Consider the following 22,580-nt stretch of genomic DNA (forward strand, 5'->3'; position numbering starts at 1 on the left):
TGGACAAGGCATGAAAAATTGTCCACGCAATGCTGCACACACCGGTGTGTCATTAAATATGATGGCATTGTGTTGTCAAAAGACGAAGAAATGTCGTTTGAGAGTCTCGCAGTGAGCAGTGTACCACCACGTGCCGAAGAATCGGTCCTGGAATTTGACATCCCAGAACTTGTAAAATACAGTGCTAATTCAGGGGTAGGATGCCCTGGCACGCCCGTCTTATTTACAAAAACCCTGCGACTTCCGTAAAGTTATTGATGTTTTGCTTTTAGAATATTAAATAATAATAATATCAATACAAAGGAAAGTTTGAATAATCGGCCACCAAAATCACTGCGAATCGCAAGCAGCGTTTGGAACGTGCAACCCAACGCCGCGGTGGTTACCGCCGCAGTACTGCACGAGACTGGGAGCGCACTGTGGAGATTACACCGGCAGCGTCGCCTTGCGCTGCTGCTCAATTTTCGAGCTTTGGGAGTGGATTTTTCAATTATTTACACTTGTCAAAGCTACAGGTCTCCATTGGTGACCATCCTGAAACCATCGACTCACCACACTTGAGAGCCCAGATGTTAAATAGTAGGCAACTGTCAAAATTGAGACGCAGCATTTCAGCTTTGCCGGCTTGACACTCTGGCCACTGGGCCACTTGGAAACCCCAATGGATAGAATATGGCTGGCGATGGCGATGCCACGGCTCTGTCACACACGGGTTACCGAGACGCAAGCCGTGGGTGCAGAACCTCATACCGGCGATGCCTCGCACACCCATCACTGCCCCTCCTCTGCCGCTCCCCCCCCCACTAGGGAGCTTTAAAGCTTAGCTAATTCTCAGCAGCATGAGGGCCGCGTTACATATTCATGCGTGCAATGTTTATTCAAGCGGGATCGCAGCTCTTTTTATTGGAGACAAATCTGCCATTCGAGAGGATTTTCAAATTACATTGAAAAAACGCTGCCGCGTGCAGATAAAAACAAATCGCAGATTTAGCGACAAAGCAACCGCCCCCTGCCCCCTTCCATGCTGCCACCGCTAACCGGACAGCCGCACCAGAAACCACGGATGGTGCTGGTAGCACAGCGACACGCAGCCAGCCGAGGTGGCAGGTCAGAGATGCTGAGTCGGCACCGCCGAGTTTATGGGTTCAGATCCAGGTTTCAGCCGGCCGTGATTAATCCAAGTTCTCAAGTGCAGTGAAGTCGATGGTCTCAGCCTGATCACCATTGACTGACATAGCCACCCGTAAACCTACATAAAGGTGCACAGACTCGCAAAGAGACCTGTAGACTCATGTAGAAACCCGCGGACTAAGCTGTAATGCACTGTTTAGTCGATGTTCTCAGCACGGTCATCAATGACTGCACTTGGTTCTGTGCTACAACTAGCACAGCGCCAGATTCACGCAAACCCCAAGGCTCCTAGGGATCTGTGGCACCGAAAGGTGGAGTCTAACTCACCCGCGCGAGGTGTGCACCCGTCTCTTTTCCTTTGACCGAGGGGCAAGAGATGAAAAGTGACAAATCGGTTGAGTGGCACGGTGTGCGTGCGTGCACCAGGCTTGGTGCGATACCATCGATCGCCACGACTCAGTAGCCACCATTCTGTGGTACTCCAAACTTTAATTTCATTTTTACCGTATCATGTTTTATTTTTTATTTTTCTGCCTTCTGTCTCGTACAAACTGTGTCTGCTCCAGCAGCTTTCACGCGTGAAAAGAGCGCTCGATTTTAATCGAAGGCAGTCCGCGATATTCCGGATGTACGTTTCAGACATGTCAACGATGTGGACAACTGTGTGTTTAGCTATAACAGTGGCTTCTTTACCGGGGAGTAGCACGTCAACCGATTTAGCACCGTAATCCGCAAAAAGGAAAACGCTCGCAATATTCCGCCGTGACACTTTAAATAAATAAATGCAGTGATTTATAACGTGCACAATATTTCACGAACACATATATATGTATGTGACCATGACTCTGAGGCGGACAGCCTGCCTCAATGCCCATAAAAATCCAGACGAATGAGGCGGGGGGGCCTTTAAGCATCTCTTAGAAGTCAGTGCAGACCGAACGTTGCTGCTGCTGCGAATGTGCAGAGAGGAGGAGGTGTTGAATCACGTTGCGAGTCGCGTCGCTCCGGAGAGTTCTACCTTGAGCTTTGTCATCCTACGATTGGTGGTGATGGTGCATTCAGATGCATGTGTGTGTCAAACCTTATACTTATTTCGTAAGTAGGGAATGGTGGCATAGTGGTTAGCGTGCTGTTGCACAAACCCGGTGAACCCAGTTCGATTTCCATTCATGGCCAACGCCGCATATCCACGCCGCGATGGTGCTGGAAGAAGAACTGAGCAGAGGATGGCCACGGTGAGAGCGTGTGGTGTGTATGAGTGTGTACGTGTGTGTCCGTGTGTGTAAGTGTGCGAGTGCATGCGTGTGTGCGAGTGCACTGCGCTACGAATCCGGCGACCCGAGTTCAATTCCCGCTCGTGGACACTAACAGTGGCGAATATTTGAACCAGTCCTGGGCCTCGATTAGGTCGACTCAGCCTGAAATGAGTACTTTTTGTGATTTTTAAACATCACCAATGGGGAGAGAAAGGTGGCTGAACGTGGTGCTGGCCACCCACCCTCGTGCCGGCCTTCACAGGTGATCGCTAACAGCACTTGCCCCAACAGTTTGTTAAGGTTATATGGGGGATTTTTGCCTTTGTGTTATTTGAATTGACTGCGAGGCTGCCTAATGTACATAAAAATAATCCCTGCTCACACACAGGATATGCAAAGTGGTTTATATATATGTTTATATAAATGCTGAGCATGGGAATCAATATGAATCTATGAATTGATGCATCATAGCACACCACACAACAACAACAGCAGCTGCCATGCCCAACGAGGTGACGCTGACATCGTCACCAACGCTGCGGCGAGCTGCACCCGTTGACGTGCGGAGGATGGATGCCAGCAAGAGGTCACGGCACAGACACAAGGAGTTAAAGGTTCACCGACTGCAATGACTGGTGGATATACCGCCTATGGTGCCAGCTGTGGCAGGCAGTTGGACTCCTTCACGCGTCACACATGCACACAAAACTTACTTGAGCCTCTGTGCCACATTTAAAAAATAATGCCCACACAATGTAACTGGAATTGGCCAAACGCGCTAATGCTGAAAAATTACCTACAAATTTACTCAATTGGGATTAAACACGGCAACATTGCTCCCTACTGCTTCAACATTGGCAGGGCCCTCCTGAAAAAATTGTCCGGAGACTCAGTGAAACCTTCCTGGGTAAACAAGCTGAATTATAATTAATAATGATTGGGGGTTGCCAAACAATTCTGCCAAATCACTGGGCCACTGTGGTGAAGAGAGCTCAAGTGCCACGTGCCCGTCTGGGGCTGGATCCGAGCCACGTGCCCCCTCGCCCGTCCCTCTATCTGCTGAGTAAATTAAAACCGACCACCGGTGCTCTCCAATTTAATATTGGCGAAGATTCTTAATCGTTTAACATAGCTGCATGCAGTGGTGCCACCGCCACCGCCGCCGCTGCTGCTATGGTAACGGCTCGAGTTGGAGGCAGAGTGAGATGCGGGCACAAGATTACACGGAGCGAGGCAGAGCTGCTTGCGCCCGCTTCGTTGCTATAGCCACAAAATAAGCACGTATATAATACTGATAATAATAATGTGCATTTACCCAGGGAAGACTCCCCGAGTCCAACGACTGTTTTACTGCAGGGTCCTGCTACAATGCAGTTTTTGGCCAATTTTCTAAATTGACAGATTTGCTTTCGTGTCAGAGGAAGCCGGAGAATCGAGAGAGAAGCCAGGACGCTGTGTACGAGGGGGCGACCATCAGCACTGCCATCTCCTCGCCACACCTCGCAGCTCCACGCCAAAAACACCAGCCAAGTCCTGCCAGTGTAACCCATTCAAGTCAGAAGATATTCGCTCCAATTCAAATATTAATTGTAACATTGCAAACCTATGAACGTCTGCAGAAACTCAGAGCCTTTCGAGTGAAGGGAAACATTTAAACTATATCCAACCAATCATCATCATCATCATTTAATATTGATAACACGCTTCCCCCCATGAAGTGCTATGCTCGGGTTGCACGGACAATGATCTACAAAAGCCCCCTCTGTGACTCGGCTGCCACCTGGTGGCCGCAGCCCGTGCCACGTGGTTCCAACATTAACACATTGAACTAGATTCGAAGCTTTCGTGACTGCAGAAATTACTCTTTGGTTCTTTCGGTAAAGTAAAGTAGAAAATCAAATCAAATAATCGTAGAATACGACGTTTCGGTTGCAACAAGCAACCATCGTCAGGTAAGAATGAATGATGAACACACATACACGGGAACAACACAGGCAGACACACGTGCAGAGAGAGGCACACACCAAGACACACCGAGCGAGACACACACCAAGACGAACAGAAAGACGACTCTGTGCCGAGACCTTAAGTCGAGAGAGGAGTGGGGAGGCGAACAAAACGAGGGGCGCAGCAGACAGACGAGGGGACAAGGAGCAGCGTGGAATTCCGGACCACAGTGGCCGGAGGAGAGACAGTGGTTTAGAGCAGGCATGTCCAAAGTCCGGCCCGCGGGCCAATCACGGCCCGCGGTCAGATTTCATACGGCCCGCAGCTTCGGTCTTATAAATCATAAAACTTTAAAGATGTAATTCCTCCTTTCACCACACGGTAGCAGCACCATTATAATTCTATCTGGCTCTGTATCCGTGCCGCAAACCCTTCCCGAGTCATTTCTGCCATGGCGACTGCAAAAAAAGAAATGCGGTCATTCGCTAAGAAAATACTGAGCTTATTCGGCTCCACATATTTGTGTGAGCAAACATTTGCAGTCATGAACTTAAACAAGAACCGATTGAGGTCAAGGATGAGTGACTCCCACTTGCGTGGCATTTTACGCATCTCAACCACTGCCCTCAAGCCAGACCTGGTCTCTTTACTGAAATCTAGATCTCAGTATCACCCTTCTCATTAGTGTCAGCAAGTTATCTGTTCCTTGATCAATCTGAAATTGAGTGTTTTGAACGGTAACATCTGTCACCATTAACAGTGAAAAGCCTAAAGCACACTAATGCACTTGGACTTATGGCACTTGTTTTATTAAACTCTTGAATAAGATTTGGTGATAACTGTTGGTGTTATGTACCTGTAGATGTGACACAAACTATTGCTTTCTGAAAGATGTTGTAAAAGACAAAGGCAAAATTCACTTGATTTAAAGTTTAATGATAACAGACCACTTTGCATTACGTATAACTCCTGTTTAAGATGTTCATGAGGCAAAGCTATTTAACTCATGGAAATTTAAGGTATTCTATACAGTTTGTTCAATGTTATCTGACTGAATGAAAGGCAGAATTGTGTTTTTAGAGTTGTTCACTTCTGCTTGAGTGGGTTATATTTGCTTACATTGTCAATTGAAAAATAAAGGTAATTGTGACAATGAAAATTGTTTTATAACAGTGTGTATTTCCACGTAACTTTTGTGGTTAAAAAAATGTCAAAAGGAACTATTGGCCCCCGGGCATCTTCACTTTATCAAATGTGGCCCTCTTTGAAAAAGGTTTGGACACCCCTGGTTTAGAGCAAGACATCGAAATTTTGAGAAAGCAAATTTAGTAAAATTAAGAAGTGTAATGCAATGCACAGAGTCGTTGCCCTCCTGTTTGTCTGGGTGTGTCTCTCTCTGCACGTGTGTCTGCCTATGTTGTTTCCGTGTCTGTGTGTTCATCATTCATTCTTATCTGATGATGGTTGCTTGTGTTGCAACAGAAACGTCGTATTCTATTACTATTTGATTTTATTTTGTACGTGACTTTACCGAAATAACCAGAGAGATTAATACATTAAGCAGACAACACACTTACTTCTTCCCATTATGTCTCCCCACATTAAAAACTAAATTTAATTACATCCCATCAGCCACACACGGCCATCTGGGAGTGCATAATTTCAGCAGCATTGATTTAGTACAAGAAAACTCTGGACCGGTTTTCAATATATGCAGCGTCTCAATCAGAATCCGGCTTGTTTAAACGACTGCTGGTGAACTGCCAGAGATGTGTGTGAGCAAGTGTCCTCTGTGAGATATCGGTCCTAATTCAATGCAAAACTATCTAAATGTACATTTACAAAACATCTAACAGAGAGGTTTCCTTGCCTTTGAAAATCTGGCAGTTCACGAGCACTATATGTTTATCTTGGTTGTTTCGGGTCGATATACCAGGTCCCGCATATAACGAGGTTTTGAGGGGAGCTCTAAGTATTGAAAGCCATAAAAATAACCCCGAAATCCACCAGGCGGGTGGGAGCGTGGCACATTTATCAAATGTGACAGGGGTGAGTCCACGTGGCCTACCGAGCGAATCCCCCGGGACAGAAGCTAAGCAGGTGTAGCGCCTGGATTATGGTGCTTGCCTTGGCTACCGCCACACACCAGGGGCTGTTATAGACTGCGGGGCGATATCTTGGGCAGCACAGGGCAGTGCAGCGAAGTTGCATTGTTGTTACTTCACCGCACTGGGCAGCGCGGTGGTGAAGTATGGTCAAACGAACTCCACGACACGCACAACAGCGGGGGGGGGGGGCAGCGACCTCATCCAGCAGTGCGTTGACAAAGGAGCTGGACACACACGGGCATTTGAACAGAGGTTCACTCGTAGTCCCATCGTAGTTGTGTGTTGGCGTGAGGGGTGAGAGGGTAAGAGAATGAGGAGCGAGAGCGTGAGGGCGAGAGAGCGAGAGGGTGAGAGAGTGAGAGGGTGAGAGAGAGCGTGAGAGATGGTGAGAGGGTTGAGAGTGAGAGGGTTAGTGCGTGAGAGCGTGAGAGAGAGTGAGAACGTGAGAAGCTGAGAGGGTGAGAGAGTGAGAGGGTGAGAGAGAGCGTGAGAGAGATGGTGAGAGGGTTGAGAGAGAGAGGGTCAGTGAGAGTGAGATGTACCATTGCTCAAGTGCAACTCGCAATGCCCGCTACTTGGCCCTGTACCCATCTCACAGAGTCCACCTGCTCGGTCCCCAGAGCAGCGGAATTGATCATCAGCTCACCAAGCGACTCGTTACCTTCTTGCAGCTGCACGCTGTAGGTGGGGATGGGGTCCAGGGAGAGTCGGTAGCTCTCAAAGTTGGGGTCTAGCAGGGCCCGGTTCACGGTGAGCGAGACGTTGACCGCCATGGTTGGCGAGCCGCTCGTCCGTCTCTCGGTGCGGCTGCTGAAGCTCGAATCGCTCTCCCGCTAATTTCTGGCGAGCTGCGATCGCGGCGAGGGTGGGACGCGTGGAGCCCCGCACACTCACATGGACGACTCACAGCACGGAGGAGGCGCCGATAAGTACCAGAACGCCATATTGGGTAGGGGGGGGGGCTCGCGGTGTCGTCACGGACCTCCACCCCTTAGTAAGATGGCGATTTTGTGCGAAGATTGCCGGTGCCACCATCTTACTTAGGGGGTTCACCGCTGAAAAGCGTGAGGTTTGCCATAGTCGCCATCTTACTAAGGGGGTACCACGCCCTTAGATGCATGAAGATTGCCGTGAGCGCCATCTTACTAAGGGGGTTCCACCCCGAGCCAGATGTGTGAAGATCCCCGTGACCGCCATCTTACTCGGGGGGTTCACCGCTGAATAAGAAGCGTGAAGATTGCCGTGACCGCCATCTTACTAAGGAGTTTCCACGCCCTTAGATGCATGACGATTTCCGTGACCGCCATCTTACTAAGGGGGTTTCACCCCTTAGATCAGGGGTCTGCAACCTTTAAGACATAAAGAGCCACTTGGACCCGTTTCCGAAGGAAAAAATAAACTGGGAGCCGCAAAACCATTGCAACATTTAAAACAAATATAACACTGCATATATTGTTTCTTACCTTATTGCTATATACAGGATCGTGCAGTCAGCTGTCAATCTGAATAAAAAAAGGACTTTTTCACTTAACAATGTAAAATATATTTTTGCAAATTAATAGCTAAATTACCTGGTTAATGGGATTTTTGCTCCTGAACCTCAGTGCACAGTGTCTGCACATCACCTTCATTTTCACACAGGCTTGCAAGCTGTCATCTGTGAGGCGTGATCGATGTTTGTTTTTAATATAGTTCATGTTGGAGAAGACCTGCTCACATACATATGTGGAGCCGAAGATCGACAGGACTCCAAATGCATACTTTTTCATGTTTATATAAGTGTTGGGGATGGCATTCCATGTTTCGAATACAAGTTTGTCCTATTTGGGAAGGTTTTCAATATCACTCCATTTATGATTCTGAGCCAGAATGGCCTTCTGACGGGCAACATCCTCAAGAGTAGCGGTCAAGCATTTGAACTTGGACACCCATATATCTTTGTCGGCTATATCGGCCAGTTCCATCTCAAGATCAGGTTGACTTACACCTGCAAATGCAGTCATATTCAATAGGGATGGATCGATCGCCAGGGGAGTGACAGGGAAGGATAATGTCGTTTTTTCCTCTCTGAACTCACAGAATCGTTTCCCAAACGAACTTTGCATTGTGGTGATTGCAGACTTGAAATATTCCAAATTTATCGTATCATGACTTTGTTTGAACTCTCTCAAAGAGGGAAAGTGAGACAGTGTACCTCTCTGTAAATCTTTGACAAACACTGTCAACTTGCGCTCGAATGCCAAAACCTCCTCCAGCATGTGCAGGGCTGTGCCTCCTTTCCCCTGAAGGGTTGTATTTAGCGTGTTTAGATGTGCTGTCATGTCTACCATAAAATGTAATTTTTCCAGCCACTCTGGCTGTTCCAGCTCAGCAAAGGTGAGCTCTTTGCTGCCCAGGAAGGTTTTTACTTCTTCCAAACATGTGACAAAGCAACGGCAACGTTATTGCCTGTCACCGGGCGGGCAGTGTGGAGCGGAGCGGCGACCTGTCAGCAGCGGCAACGCCAGAGCAGGTGTCACAGTGCGCCTCCTCCCCTCGCTAGCATCCGCCCCGGAGCCGCGGTCAAGGTTCAAAAGAGCCGCATGCGGCTCCGGAGCCGCAGGTTGCCGACCCCTGCCTTAGATGCATGAAGCTTGCCGTGACCGCCATCTTACTAAGAGGGTTCCACCCCCAGCTAGATGCATGAAGTTTGCCGTGACCGCCATCTTACTAAGGGGGTTCCACCCCCAGCTAGATGCATGAAGTTTGCCGTGACCGCCATCTTACTAAGGGGGTTTCACCCCCAGCTAGATGTATGAAGCTTCCCGTGACCGCCATCTTACTAAGGGCAGTGGGAGGAGGAGTTGGGGGGTAACCCCGGCGCGCGCGCGCGAGGCGCCCCAGTCGGGGCCGGGTGGCACGGCCCAGCAGGGCGACATGGTGGGGACGCGGGGGCGACTCTGGCCACGGGAGTTGGTGGTGGCAGTGGCGGTGTTCGTGGTCGTCGTGTCTCTCACGGTGCGGGCGCAGGCGGAGCCGTGGCGATCGGGGCGCACGGGGTGAGTGAACGCAACCCGGGCCCCCACCACCCCCCCTGTTACTTTCATTTAACAGTTTGTGGAGCACGCACACGGGCGTTAAGAGGCCAGCAACAAACAGCACTATCCGAACTGTACTCTCTGGTTCTTTCGGTAAAGTCACGTCGGTATATAATAAATCACGACGTGTCGGGCGCATTCACACGCGTCCGTCATCAGGTGGGAAAGGACGCTCGTGTTGCGCCCGAAACGTCGTGATTTAGTTTATTTTCTACCGACGTGACTTTACCGAATGAACCACGGACTGTGGATTCCTGCACTCACGAAAGCTTCAAATCAAGACGGCACCATGGGAACTGTGACAGGCACGAGTTGTCAACGCGCGTCTTGGTCTGTGCGGGTTGCTCATTGAGAGGTGGAGTGGAAGAGACGAGGGGAGAAAGACGAGGGGGGGTCCTTGCTGGGAGGCATTTGCCTGGACGTGGAGTGAACGTTCTGACCAAGACGTAGACCCAGGCCCGTGACGTGTGACGCGCCGACGACGACTCCGCATCTGTGTCGTGTTGCTGGTGGCCCGTGAGGAGCGGTGGGCGCAGTGGTTAGCGTAGTGCGCTATGCAGTGCTGTACTATGTACAGTACGTACTATGTACAGTACTATATACAGTACTGTATACAGTACGTACTATGCAGAGTACACCGATGGGAGTGAGTGGGGTCCACCGATGGGAGTGAGTGGGGTCCACCGAGTTCGGAGCGGTGTCCGAACGGGGTGGTGGTTGCGAGCTGCCTCTCCACACACGAACTGCAGCCACCGTCAAGTCTGCTTTGAAGAAGGGCCATTGTCCGAAACGTCGTCTTCCTAAGTACGTGTCCCCCTCCCCACCAAACTTCCCTTGAGGGCAGTGTTGTTGACACATCCATTGAGTTTGTTACTTGCGCTCATGTACCAACGCGAAAGATCTCCCCGTTGTACCCTGAACGGAGGGCCCACACGGACCCACGATGGTGGTGGGTGGCCGAGCACCTTGCACACAGCGTTGTAGGAAGATTTGCTGGTTTATCCAGGATGTTTCTGTTGCGCGTCGCCGCTTTAAGATGTTCCCTGTTCATATTTAGTTTGTTGCGGTTGCACCCGACTCAAGAGCCGCATGGCTCACAGGGCTACATACTCGTACTCTGAGGTTTTTTCGGTAAAGTCACGTAGGTAGAAATAAATAATAAGAATAATAGAAATAATAATAGAAATAAAATCATAAATCACGACGTTTCGGAGGCAACACAAGTCTACGTCATCAGGTGGGACCGTCACAGCTAGATTTACTGTATCAAGTGAGGCAAAATTCCAAGAGACAAGCTCTTAAATACAAGTTAAGGGGGAGGGGGGAGGGGCTTATCTGAATGTGGTAGCCAGGGAATGGAACGTGTTGGGGGGGTGGGCGGGGCTAAAAGAGAACCATGGCGCACCGGGCTGCACCTAATACATGAAACTTGAAACCCCGCCAGGACGGGGTCACACATTCCCCGCTGGTCGTCGGCCGCGGGCGGGAATCCAACTTGGGTAGCCGGGTTTGGAGCGCAGCGCGCGAACCACTCCCGAAACCGGAATGCCTTCATCCGGCAGTGGAATTTACAAACAAAAAGGTTGGACGGTGGGGCGATGCAGTATATCCACACAAGTGTGCATCTTGTATAATGCGCTCGTGATTGTGGTGTGTATTTGTGTAGTGTTGCGTCGAATTAGAGGGGCGTCCTGAGCTGTCAGCAAACATCTGGCAGTTCGATATTGGTTAAAGCATGGATCTGCTGAATGTCGAAATCGGTCCAGAGCTTGTGTTGAACCAGTTCTGCTGGTATTGTGCATTCCCAGAAGGCCGTGTTACTTTAAAAAAAAAATTCTGTTGAGGTACAGATATGTGGAGGCGGATTATCCCGCGGATTATCCCGTTATTTTATAACTTACCTTCTCCACAGCGACGCTAAATGGCCGTTTTGTGTTGTACAATCTCATAACTGGAGCAACTGTTGCTGCCGATGTCGCTAATTATACGGCAGTGGTGGTTACTGGAGTCTCGTGGATAATCACGAGACCACGCCAGGCCAGGTCGACTTCCCCCCACCGCACAGCCCGGGACTGCAACGTGGCAGCAGCGTTCCTTCCCAGGGCCACTCCCCACTGAGGTGGCGTCACCTCACCTGTGTGTGTGTGTGTGTTCACCGTAACATCGGGGGTCATGCACACTGCGCGTGACCCCACATTCAAAAGTCGAGGGAGCAACAGCCTACAATACGTGCACAGAAACACAGGGAGCTGCATGTGTACCACCGTGGGAAGTTGCCGACGCGAGCGAAGTATACGTGGAGGCGAGCTCCTGTCAGTCGCGACAGCACCCAGCCTGGCACCGAGAGTGCTGGCTGAACATTATTCTTCCCGGGTCCCAGCAGGCGCCTGGAGATCGGCACCAGCTAATCAGAAGCCGATTTTGGTCCACCAATCGGACCGCTTCGATTTTTTCCACATAATTGTGCTCAACTCTGATCGATTATTAACGTTTCTTGTACGCATTTTCACTGTAGCTGATGTATCGCTAAGGAGAGTGAACTTGGTGGGCCAAAGGGATATTTGGTAGTGCAGGGCCCACTCCAGCACCCCCCTTGTGGGAGCCAGATAGTTGCTTTGCGAGACTTTGAGAGATGGCGACGGATGGGGGCAGGAGGGGGTGCCTTCATCCAGCAGTAGATAGATCTTGGCTCATGATGATGATGGAAGAGACCGAATAAAGTCTCGTATGATTCCATACCGTGACCCTTCATGACCCCGGTCTCCCCCGTGCCTCCTCAGGCCGTCCCTCGATGACGATCTACTGCTGCCCTACCCGGTGGGCTCCCCGCACGGAGCCCGCGTGCCGTTGCGCGTGGTGCGGCAATGTCAACCGGAGACCTATGGCAACGTCACCCACGAGGCGTGGCCTGCTCACCGGCCCGGGCCCGGCGCGGTCCACGGTCACGGTGTTATCACGCACCAGTTCGTCTCCGACATCAAAACTAGCGACGGCGCTAAGAAGGTAGTCGTGGTAGTAGTCTTCTTCATCATGTTCTTTCTTGTGGCACTTGAAAAGCAAGCAGTGTGAGCTTGGAGAAGAAATATCTGGAGTCTCCAGATGGAATCCATTTGCACCTCCCCGGCATTGATCTGTAATGTGAATGATGTTTCCCACGCAGTTTCCCGCCCCTCTGCGCAGTTCGTGTACGGCCACTGGACGGTGGTGGAGGATCCGGCGCGGACCCTGTCGGTGCTGGAGCCGGGAGGAGAGGGCGGGTGCTCGGATTATCGGCGCGAGACGGTGGCGGAGACGGCAGGGACGCGTCGCTGCCTCGTCTCCGCCAACGGCGGCTTCTTCCGCCCGTACACGGGGCGCTGCCTCGGCAACATCGTGAGCGACGGGCACTCCGTGCTCGGTGCCAACGGAGTGAGAAACGCGAATTTCGGCATACGCCGGGACGGCACCATCGTCACCGGGTGAGCATCGCCGCGAGGTTAGGGCTAGCTGCTCATGTCGAGATCAGCGTAGAGCTGTGACTATAGACAGTTGGAATACAAATACAGTTCAGTTTTGATTTGCATAGCGCCTAATGCGACTTCTGATATATGAGCCACCTGGCTATCGCCCGTCACATATTCTGTCAACGTTTATAATTCTTTTTCATGTAATGGACAATGCTAAGATTGTGCGTGTGTGTTAATGTGTGGTTGTTTGCCAAAGGTAATTGATAGCCCTGTCCGGCGCTCGGTAAGGAAAAGAGTTCTCAACTCCTGCATCATAACAAATGCTCGCTCCACGGTTCTGGTACTAACCCAAGGAATTTTTCTCTCTGAGTGTTGGCTTGAAGTGTCTGAGGGACTTGGCACATTGTTTTTTTGCAGCAGCAATAGAAGTGCGATGTCTTGGGTTAGGCCCTGTGTGGAGCATCCTTCTCTACAGCTTTTTCTACTCACTACCTTGTGGATCTTCACCTTCAGATGCCCACGATCTGGATGATTTGGTCCTAGGCTAAGCATTCAATGTCTGTCTGTCCTCATACCATACACATGGATCATTATTCATAACAGTCCCCTGCATCTTCAGACGCCTGCAATAGCGCATGGCAAAAGTTTTCGAGAGTAAATTCTCAGCATGCGGTCTGAGCCAGAAGTCCACACTTGAACTCCGCTTGGGGTATGGTGGTATCTTGCAGGTACCTGTCGGACGACGAGGAAGAGGAGGAACAGGATGGTGCGGAGCAGAGCTCCTGGCTGCAGCTAGTGTCCGGCGTGGTGTGGCTGTTGCGTAACGGCTCCATCTACATCAACGAGAGCCGTGCCGTCGAGTGTGGCGACACCCAGGAGACCGGTGCGGCGCTGTCCCTGCTTGCCCGCCGTGGCGCGTCCCGTGTTCCACGCAGCCCCGGTTTCATCCCCCATGTGTCGTCTGCCTTGCAATGCTTTTCAGCCAAGGTTGAAATTGGTCAATGGCAAGCCGCATTCGTTCTTCCGTATTACTGTACTGTATTTACTGTATTACTGTCTGTTCTTCTACCTCTAACGGGGTGGGGGGGGGGGGGGTTCTGTCACGCTCATGAAGGTTATCCAAGATAAACCAATTTTTTTTCATAAAGTGGCTATTAGGGACCCCCACCCTATTGCAAACCGGCCGAACTTATTCAGGGGTTAAAGTTGAGAAACACTACCCAGAGCAGAGGTATCAAGAATGGCCTATGTGGAGGAGGCTTGTCCAGGTCGCTACTGGGCAGTTGGAGGTACCCACCCTTCAACAACCATGGCATGAGGAGGAGTGATGGTGACAATAAAGAACAAAGCACCGGGTGGCCAAATCCTAGCAAGTCGGGTAGTGGGGAGCGCAGGAGGTACATCTGTGAGTCATCTCAGCCAGTCAATGCATAACACCTGGATCTGTCCTGTGATTTCCTGCCAGCAAGCCTTGGACACTTCTTTAAGTGCATCAAGCCTGGCACAAGCGAATGGCAGTTGTGTGGATGTATATATGTGTGTCTGTAGGTGCTCGCTAGCAGCACTTTGCCGAACCGTCTGCTAAGGCAACACGGTGGGCATCTGTGTCTCTGTTCCGGCAGGCACGTTCGACCGCTTCATTAGCGTGGTGTCGGCACGCACGGCCGTCGGGCACGACCGCGAGGGGCGCGTCGTCCTCGTGCAGATCGACGGCCAAACGGACGCACGCGGGTACGAGCGCGGGTGCAGACGCACACGTGGGACTGCCGCCTCCACTGCTCCCACCGCCACCACCACCACTCCCACCGCCACCACCACCACTGTTCCTACCACCACCATTCTTACCACCACCATTCCTACCACGGCCGCCATCTCTCCCACCACCACCGCCTTCGCTACAGCCATGGTGAATCCGCGGCCTTGATTTAAGAGCTGGGGAGCAGTAGTATAGCAGTTAGCTTGCTACGCTCACAGTGACGATTATCGGAACCGGGTCCTGGGCCTCCACAAGGTCGACTCAGCCTCAAATAAGTACCTGGTGTAAACACCACTTGGGAGACAAAGGCAGCCGGGCGTGATGCTGGCCACCCACCCGCTCGTGCGCCATGCCGGCCTTCATAAGTGGTCGCTTACAGCACCCCAACAGTTTGTTAACCTTATCTGGTGGGTCTTTGTCTTTTATTAAGAGCTGCTCATTGGTTTTCAATTCCATGTGTCGTGTCTGTGCCATCCAGAGTGAACCTGTGGGAGTTCGCCGCCTTCCTGCAGGCGCACGGTGTCATGAACGCCGTGAATCTGGACGGCGGGGGCTCGGCGACACTGGTGCTCAACGGCTCGCTCGCCAACTACCCGTCCGACCACTGGTGTGTGTGTATGTGTGCCTATGTGTACTTCCTGTAAGGCGTTACCACTCTGCATACTTCATGCTGGTCAGTGTGCGTTGGCAAAGGTATGGAGTGTTGGTGTTGGAGCATAGAAGTACAGTACTGCAATGGGTTTTGCTGCCCTTCCCTCTGCTGCCCACAACTTAATCATCGCAAGCCCTGTGCCAATCCGTGCATGGTGATCACCCACCCACGTGCTATGCGGGCTGAGCCCTGATTAGCTTCTCATGAGATCGGGTGGGTCCTGGGTGATTGCGCGATTATAACTTTTTGACAGACATGGAACGGTTCTCCCCTGCCATGATTCTAAGATTTGTCAATATGGCTTTGATTCAAAAATCTATTTAATTTCTCCCTGAGCGGCGCACGTAGAACGTATCATGGCTACGGGTTTTTTAGAGAATCTGAACAGCTTCCACGAACCAGCCGTTTGCACGAGGAATTAAAAACACAATGGGTTGTTACCCACTCACTATGAACAGTCGACCCCATGCTAGCACATCACTTCTCTTTCAAAAGCTCTTACATGCAAACACAATCACAATTTTACAATACCACCACACACACGGTCCTCTTTGATTGACTGTCGCGTCATGATGTCCCCGCGTGCGTGCGCGCGCGTGTGTGTGTGCAGTGCGGAAGACCCCATGTGGCGTTGCGCGCGCCACGTCTCCACTGTGCTGTGCGTGCATGAGCCGGCGTGTGCGCCGCCTGGGTGCGGCGAGCACGGCGAGTGTGTGGCCGGGCTGTGCCGGTGCCGGCGCGGCTGGGTGGGCGCTGCGTGCGACGCGCTGCTCTGCGGCGCCGGCAACTGCAGCGGCCGTGGCATTTGCACGAAAGGTACCGCCCGGCCCGGTGCTCGGTGGAGGCTCCCTTAACGTGCCCGTCTGCATTGGCGGGAGTGATGTTGTGAATGCCTGTGGCCAAATTGAGATGGAGCGGTGACGCATTTGTTATTGCGCCGCCCTATGAACCCAGTGGCCTGAGTTTGAATCCCGGTCCAAATTAACATCGGTGGCGAGTGTTACGTCCTCCTCCCCCGCTTCATCAACCCGCACTGACCAACCTGGTGAGGAATGGTCATATAACCACACGCACCACCGATTAACACGGTTGGCTACGTACGTTGCGAAAGAAGTTCAGCATCAATAAATACAATAACCCTTGAAACCCGAATGGCATGCGATGACCCTCAGCCAGCAGTGGATTGACAGTAAGGGCAGCACATGTACGTGATTGGGTAGTGAGCACGTTAGCCTGCAGTAGGCCCATAATAAACACATTACGCACTGCCCGGCCAGGTGCTGATGTAATACCTGTGCACGTGTGTGTGGATGTGTGTGCGTGTGTCCCGGCAGATGGCTGTGTTTGTGACGCCGGGTGGATGGGTGAAAACTGCACAACCGGTAAGCGCTGCTGCTGTTGGTGCTGCTGCTGCTGTGGGGGGCACAGGTGATGTATCGACCAGTCATCTCAGTCAGTCGACCCATGGCACCTGGGTCTGTCCCGTGACCTCCTGACACTTCACATGGCCTTTACGTGCACATAAGCGGCATCGTGACGTCACCGCCACTTAGTGGTGATGGCGGTTGTTGTTGCTGCTGCTAGTAATGGGATTTACGGCCGTGTTTGTGCCATCGAGAGAGGGTTTTTGCTTTGGTTTGGTTGTACCTGGAAGAAACCTGAACTGATGAAATCATTCCTCACACGGAGTGAAGAAAGCACTCCAGATCGATGCAGTCAGCTCTTGTGTGGCGGTGCAGAGTGGATCGTTAAATTGAGATGGATAAATGATGGCCGAGTGTGGTGGTGATGATGATTATGTCGTCCCCGCTGTGCGCCAGATTGCCCCAAGGGATGGTTCGGGGGCGGCTGTGCCCAGCGGTGCGCGTGTGCGCACGGCGCGACCTGTGACCCTGTGAGCGGGCGCTGCGGTTGTGCGCGTGGGTTCCACGGCGCCCACTGTGACGCAGGTAGCGCTGCACTCTCGCCCCAACACCACCTTACACCGCACCCCAACACCACCCTACACCTGCACCCCAACACCACCCTACACCGCACCCCAACACCACCCTACACCGCACCCCAACACCACCCTACACCGCACCCCAACACCACCCTGCACACGGTCCCCTCTTCCTCGATCCAGCCTCTCATCTTCACGCAAACCGCAACTACTCGATCTAGAGGCAAGTCGGTCATAGGCTAAGAAGAAGAGGAGGTCTTGAGCTTGGACCTGAACAGGGACTTCACAGCATGGAAGGCTGATTGAGTGTGTGAAGGACAGTAGAGTGAGACGAGTGGGAAGAGATAAGGGAGTGTGTGGAGGAGAGTAGAGTGAGATGAGTAGGGAGAGATAAGGGAGGGTGTGGAGGAGAGTAGAGTGAGATGAGAGGTAGAAGAGTGTGTGGAGGAGGGGAGTGGAGTGAAATGAGAGGGGAGAGGTGAGCAGGGGTGAGTCCGTGGATGATGTTGAAGGCGGCGAGTGCAATCTTCATATTAATCCAGCATTGGATTGGTGACGCCTCTGCAGGGGAGGAGTCTGGCAGCGGCGTTTTCGACCGTGTGGAGTTCGGAGAGGAGGCCTTTGAGGCCACGCTGCTCTCACGACGCAGGACACTGACTTCCTCTCTGCACACTTTTTTACGGCAGCGGTTTTTGTAAAATTATCAACAACTCACCGAGTGTGTTAAACAACTTGATTCATATACCCTTACCTGTCCCCCCCCCACTCCCATGCCCTGCAGAGTGCCCTCCGGGCCTGCACGGCTCTGGCTGCACCCTCGAGTGCAACTGCAGCCACAGCTGCACGTGCGACGCTGTCACCGGCAACTGCACCGACGACGCCCTCCCCAGCAGCATCAGCAAAGGTGGCGGCCCCGGCAAGGCCCCGTTAGGGGGGAGCAGGAGCCTTCGTGTGACCACCCCTCCGGCCACACGTGGGCCCCCACTCCACCAGGAGAAGGGGTGACGACGATGGCGACGATGGCATCGCCATTGACCAGCGCTGTGACGTGGCCGAGCGATAGCGCGTTCGCCGCTTGTTACAGCGGTTCGAGACCAGTGGCCACCCTGGTGTAATACTGCGACGGGTGTATTAACGGTTAACAAACTACGGTGCCGTCTGCTTCACGGCAGACGTGAAAGACCCGACGGGGCTGTTCGGACTTTGCCAACTTTCAAAAGATTGCTCGCAATTGACTTAAACCACACGGTAACGTCATACCCCAATGGCAGACTAATACCCATCTGTGAAACACAGGCACCTGTGTGGTAGTCTCGTGTTATGAGCCAAATGTACTTAACCGTCGTTGATTGAATTTAACTTGCCACGGGTGGTTGGTTGGGTTAACTCGTAGTGGCTCGCTGTGCTGTGCTCCCCCTGCAGTGTGCTCCTGCCTGGCGCAGCGTGCGGTGCGGCAGGGCGCGGCCGCCAGCCTCTCGCGTCTCGCTACGGAGTAAGTGCCGCTGCGGCGGCGCCGCGGATCCCCGCACTCGACATCGCAGCATCGAGACATCGGCGCTCGTCTCGCGTGTACAAACCCTGCAGAGCCAGTGGTGGAAATTCCACATTCCTATGGCGCGGTCGAGTATATCTATAGGAAAGCCACTTGATTTCCCCACAAAGTGGTGCTCGTTTCATTGACCCTAGGAGAGAGATGGTGGACTGAGTGAGCAGCGAAGCAGGATATGACCTCACGCCCATCCGATTGGGAGCCGCTCGCTCTGCCGCTGAGCTCCCTGCTGCTCCCCATTGTATTAAATGCATGTGTCCATAATTCCGCTTAGAATTTGAAAATGAAAGGGAGAAAAAAGTGATTTGTGATACTTCACCATGCTGGTTAGTTCATGTTGGTGAAGGGGGCTGGGGTAGATGGTGCTTGGGACCAGTTGAGGTATTGCCACTGAGGTTAGCCTTGTCCGGGAATCGAACTCGGGTAACTGTTTTCATAACACAGTGCACTAACCCACTGCGCCATCACTACTCCGCTCTCCTTAATCCTTTTGCCAACATCATTGTCATGTGTCCCACCTCGTTAGCGTCGATGGGGATTAATGCATTTCCACCATGAAGCCGGTATCATTGCCTTCCTCAGCCTCCACAAACTCCAGCCACTGTCTCCATAAACCGGTCCTAAAGATCTTGGATGCTTTTCGCCATCTAACATTGAGCCATGTGGCAGAAGAGGAGATCCTGCTAGATCTCCTACGCCTGTGTCTGTCACCCTGGGTTCCCGTCTCCCCCAGCTCCGACTTCCTTCCACTTGAGCGCTCTGCATTGCCCAAGTACGGGGGGGGGGGGGGGGGGGGTGGCATCCCGTGCCGGGAACAAGCCCAGCACAGGGCCCGGCCGCTGGCTGCTTGTCCTTCACTTTGTCTGCTGGGGCCGTGAATGCATTTGTGAAAGTAAAGGTGCAGACCCTGCGGTTGCTTGCTCACACCACTGCTACAAGAAGGATGTGCACTACTTTGGCCTATTCTGCCACGATGGTCAGGCATCTTGGGCGTACCCACACTTTACCCCACCACTTGCGACTTGATGATCACCTGACTGATTCATACTGCTGGGTGGACGGAGTTGGTGGAGGGAATTTAAGAAATGTCCCCCCTTGTCTGAACTGCCGCGCCGGGACATGCAACCGGCCCGACACGCGATGATCTAATTCCTCCCCTCGCCGTTCCGTCCCTCCGCCCAGCCCCTGGTTCGTCTCCTCCGCGCTGGCCGTCCTGGCGGCGCTGCTGGTGCTGGGAAACGTGCTGCAGTGGTTGGGGCCATCCCGGTGTCGGCGAGCACGCGGGCCTGGGCGCTACGAGTACCACGCGCTGGTGCCCACCGCCAACGGCCGCCAGGCCCGCGAGGAGGAGGTCAACACAGGCGACGACGACGACGATGACGAGGTGGAGGCCTCCGTGGTGTCGCTTACGGGACCGCCAGGGGTCACGTAGAGGTCGGTTACATTGGGAGAGGGCAGGTGAGCGGGGCGGTCACATGGTGCTGAGGTAGGGTCGCGCATTTGCTGCTGATTGATGAAGTTCGTGGATTGAACCCAGTAGTAGGTGGTTTCCTGCTTGAATGAGCATTGAGGCTGTGCTCATCTTCTGTTTACAACCCTGAGCCTGTGGTGTAAATTCTACATTCCTATGGCAGGGGTGAGGCTATCCATATGGTTGTATTAATCGTGAACACGCAGTGTACTTCACGATGGACGTTAAAGTTCCCGTGAACGTTATTCAACAAAAGATGAGGCTGTGTGTGGCAGCTCCGCCATTCGAACTCGCCAAGTTTGGTAACTTACTCGCAGTTGAGGTCGTGTTGCCACGTGGCAAGATCGCTGCATGCCAGCACACCAATGCCCACTTGCTGCCTGGTGCTATGCCCACCTTTTGCTGCGCAGGAACAGATGGTGGCGGAGGGTGGTCCCCCTTGGTGCTGTATAAACGTCACGCGTTGACGATGCCTGCAATTTTATTGGAGGTTGCCTGCCCAGTTGATTACCAGTTAGGGATGGCTGATTTAGATTTGGCCAGATTTTAGCGACAGCCATTGACATTTGCCATCGACGATCACTCTTGTTAAGTAGCCCTGGTTTAGCGCGGCCTTCAGCTCCGTCAGATGATGGAATAGCGCACTAGGCCACGGCAGCTCCGTACCAGTTATGTCTTCCGGACTCGCATTTCCATGCCAATGGGGGGATGCCATGGTCTGTGCGGGAAGTGCACGAGTCGTGGGCGGAGCGGTCGCGAGGGCGATTGCGCGTTCCGCGAGCGCGCTGCGGGTATTAATTTTGTGGGATGTGGGAGCCGGGCGTTGCGTCCCCCTTCATGCGTGCGCAGAGCCTTCCCTGCGGCTCTCGCGCCATGCGACGCGGGAAGAGGTGGCGACGGATGTGTTGAGGTGCAATTCTTAACTGTGAACGACTCGCCGCCGTTTACAATCGGTTTAATATAATTGTGCGGCATGCTGTGACGTCAACGGGTCGGGTCTGTGGCCGGCAGGCAGAAGCGTTCGTTTGTTTGATTTTCGTTTCCCAATGATGTTCCCCGGCCGGTTGTGTCGCAACACTTTATTGATCTACGCACATTGCTCATCTCTTGGGACTACGAGCCAAGGAAGGCTGGGCTGGGCGGATTCCGGGGGACGAGCAACACGGGGACCAAGCGTCTGCTGCTGTTGTGTTGGCAAGTGCCTCGTGGTTTGTCCGACGGTGGAACTCGCTGCATCCGTGGAAGCGTTTCACGGGCCGTGATGAAATAAACGTTCCGGCGCAGGACGTCGCATTGTCGTCGATTTTGCCGGGCGGTGAGTGGATGACGAAGTATGTATGTAGAACTTCTTTCACACCGTACGTGGAGGTGCGGGGAAAGTGTGTTACTGTGAGCCTCAGTGGGTTTAGCACAGAGTGGATGAGCAAACCACCGATTGGAGGATAGAGCTGCCGTAGGTGAGAGGTGATGCAGGCGTGGATGTCTCGATGGAACATCCGGATGGGATGAATCGGAGTAGAGTCCACTCCTCCCCTCTCGACGACTCCATTTGGCACATCTCGAAAGGCTCCGGGGCACCGAGCCAGCCACTTTAGTACCGACCGCGCGGGTCAACGAGCACAGCGGTTGAATATCAAAGTGTTTTGTGGAGCTCCGTGTTTATATTGGGGGGGCTTTTGTACGCCACGATTGGTCCCGAGTGGCACTCGCGTGCACATCCGCCAGCAAAACAACAGTAGGTATTTGTTTCAAAGCCAAGGGACTTTGATCCAGGTTGACACTCGGTGCATAACAGCTACAATTTGTTCAAAATCAATGCATCTTCCTCTGCTTAATTGGACATGGATGGGTGACCATGCATAACAGGTACTGCAGGGATTCGTGGACAGCAGAGGGTGATACAGCAAAATCATTTGACCTGTACTTCTGTGCTCGCGTTTAAGCTGCCGACCTGCGCTGACCAGCGTGGTCAAAAATCGTCCCCACGACCCACACAGCATGCACAGGAGTGGAGTGACAATTTTGTACGCATTTAATTGGCAAAAGAAGCCAATTCGTTGAATCACAGAAATTACACGATCATAAGAATGCCCTTTAAAGACTGCATGTGATGCAACCGTAATGGAGGATAATTAATCCTTGCATGGTGGCGGTATTAACCGTTGATATGCCAAATTTAAGACTATCTGGTAACCAGTTTTTTTATTATCAGGGCAGCACATTGTGCAGTCTTCAACTCTTATTT

At 52.5% G+C, this 22,580-nt stretch overlaps 2 protein-coding genes across 3 annotated transcripts in view; one reads left to right on the forward strand and one right to left on the reverse strand.

Annotated features, from left to right (window-relative positions):
• The window catches only part of NUDCD1 (NudC domain containing 1), a 31,712-nt gene extending 24,299 nt beyond the window's left edge, over nt 1–7,413 (reverse strand). The window contains exon 1 of the mRNA XM_078613690.1: nt 7,104–7,413. Within this exon, the coding sequence (XP_078469816.1) occupies nt 7,104–7,215 (112 nt within the window). The 5' untranslated portion in view covers nt 7,216–7,413. The remainder of the gene's footprint in view (nt 1–7,103) is intronic.
• Nucleotides 7,414–9,271: 1,858 nt separating this feature from the next.
• On the forward strand, nt 9,272–21,621 carry LOC144732267 (N-acetylglucosamine-1-phosphodiester alpha-N-acetylglucosaminidase-like). 2 transcript variants are annotated; one of them, XM_078613693.1, is made up of 12 exons: nt 9,274–9,480; nt 12,300–12,522; nt 12,700–12,977; nt 13,694–13,848; nt 14,588–14,696; nt 15,200–15,328; nt 15,984–16,189; nt 16,708–16,755; nt 17,194–17,322; nt 18,097–18,219; nt 18,738–18,807; nt 20,047–21,621. In XM_078613693.1, the coding sequence occupies exons 1-12, from the start codon at nt 9,359–9,361 to the stop codon at nt 20,294–20,296; spliced, it is 1,842 nt and encodes a 613-aa protein (XP_078469819.1). In that variant the 5' UTR covers nt 9,274–9,358; the 3' UTR covers nt 20,297–21,621. The 2 variants fall into 2 exon arrangements, with proteins under 2 accessions (XP_078469820.1, XP_078469819.1); XM_078613694.1 differs by lacking the exons at nt 18,097–18,219; nt 18,738–18,807; nt 20,047–21,621 and adding an exon at nt 17,883–18,089 and having other exon boundaries at nt 9,272–9,480.
• Nucleotides 21,622–22,580: the final 959 nt, after the last annotated feature.

The sequence above is a fragment of the Lampetra planeri genome, chromosome 42, assembly GCF_965212315.1.
Source record: "Lampetra planeri chromosome 42, kcLamPlan1.2.h2, whole genome shotgun sequence".
In the NCBI taxonomy this organism is placed as follows: Eukaryota; Metazoa; Chordata; class Hyperoartia; order Petromyzontiformes; family Petromyzontidae; genus Lampetra; species Lampetra planeri.

Coding starts and splice junctions, on each gene's coding strand:
- LOC144732267 (XM_078613693.1), top strand. CDS start 9,359: ATGGTGGGGACGCGGGGGCGACTCTGGCCACGGGAGTTGGTGGTGGCA. Junction 17,323..18,096: donor CGGCGCCCACTGTGACGCAG/GTAGCGCTGCAC, acceptor CATGCCCTGCAG/AGTGCCCTCCGGGCCTGCAC. Junction 18,220..18,737: donor CCCCAGCAGCATCAGCAAAG/GTGGCGGCCCCG, acceptor CTCCCCCTGCAG/TGTGCTCCTGCCTGGCGCAG.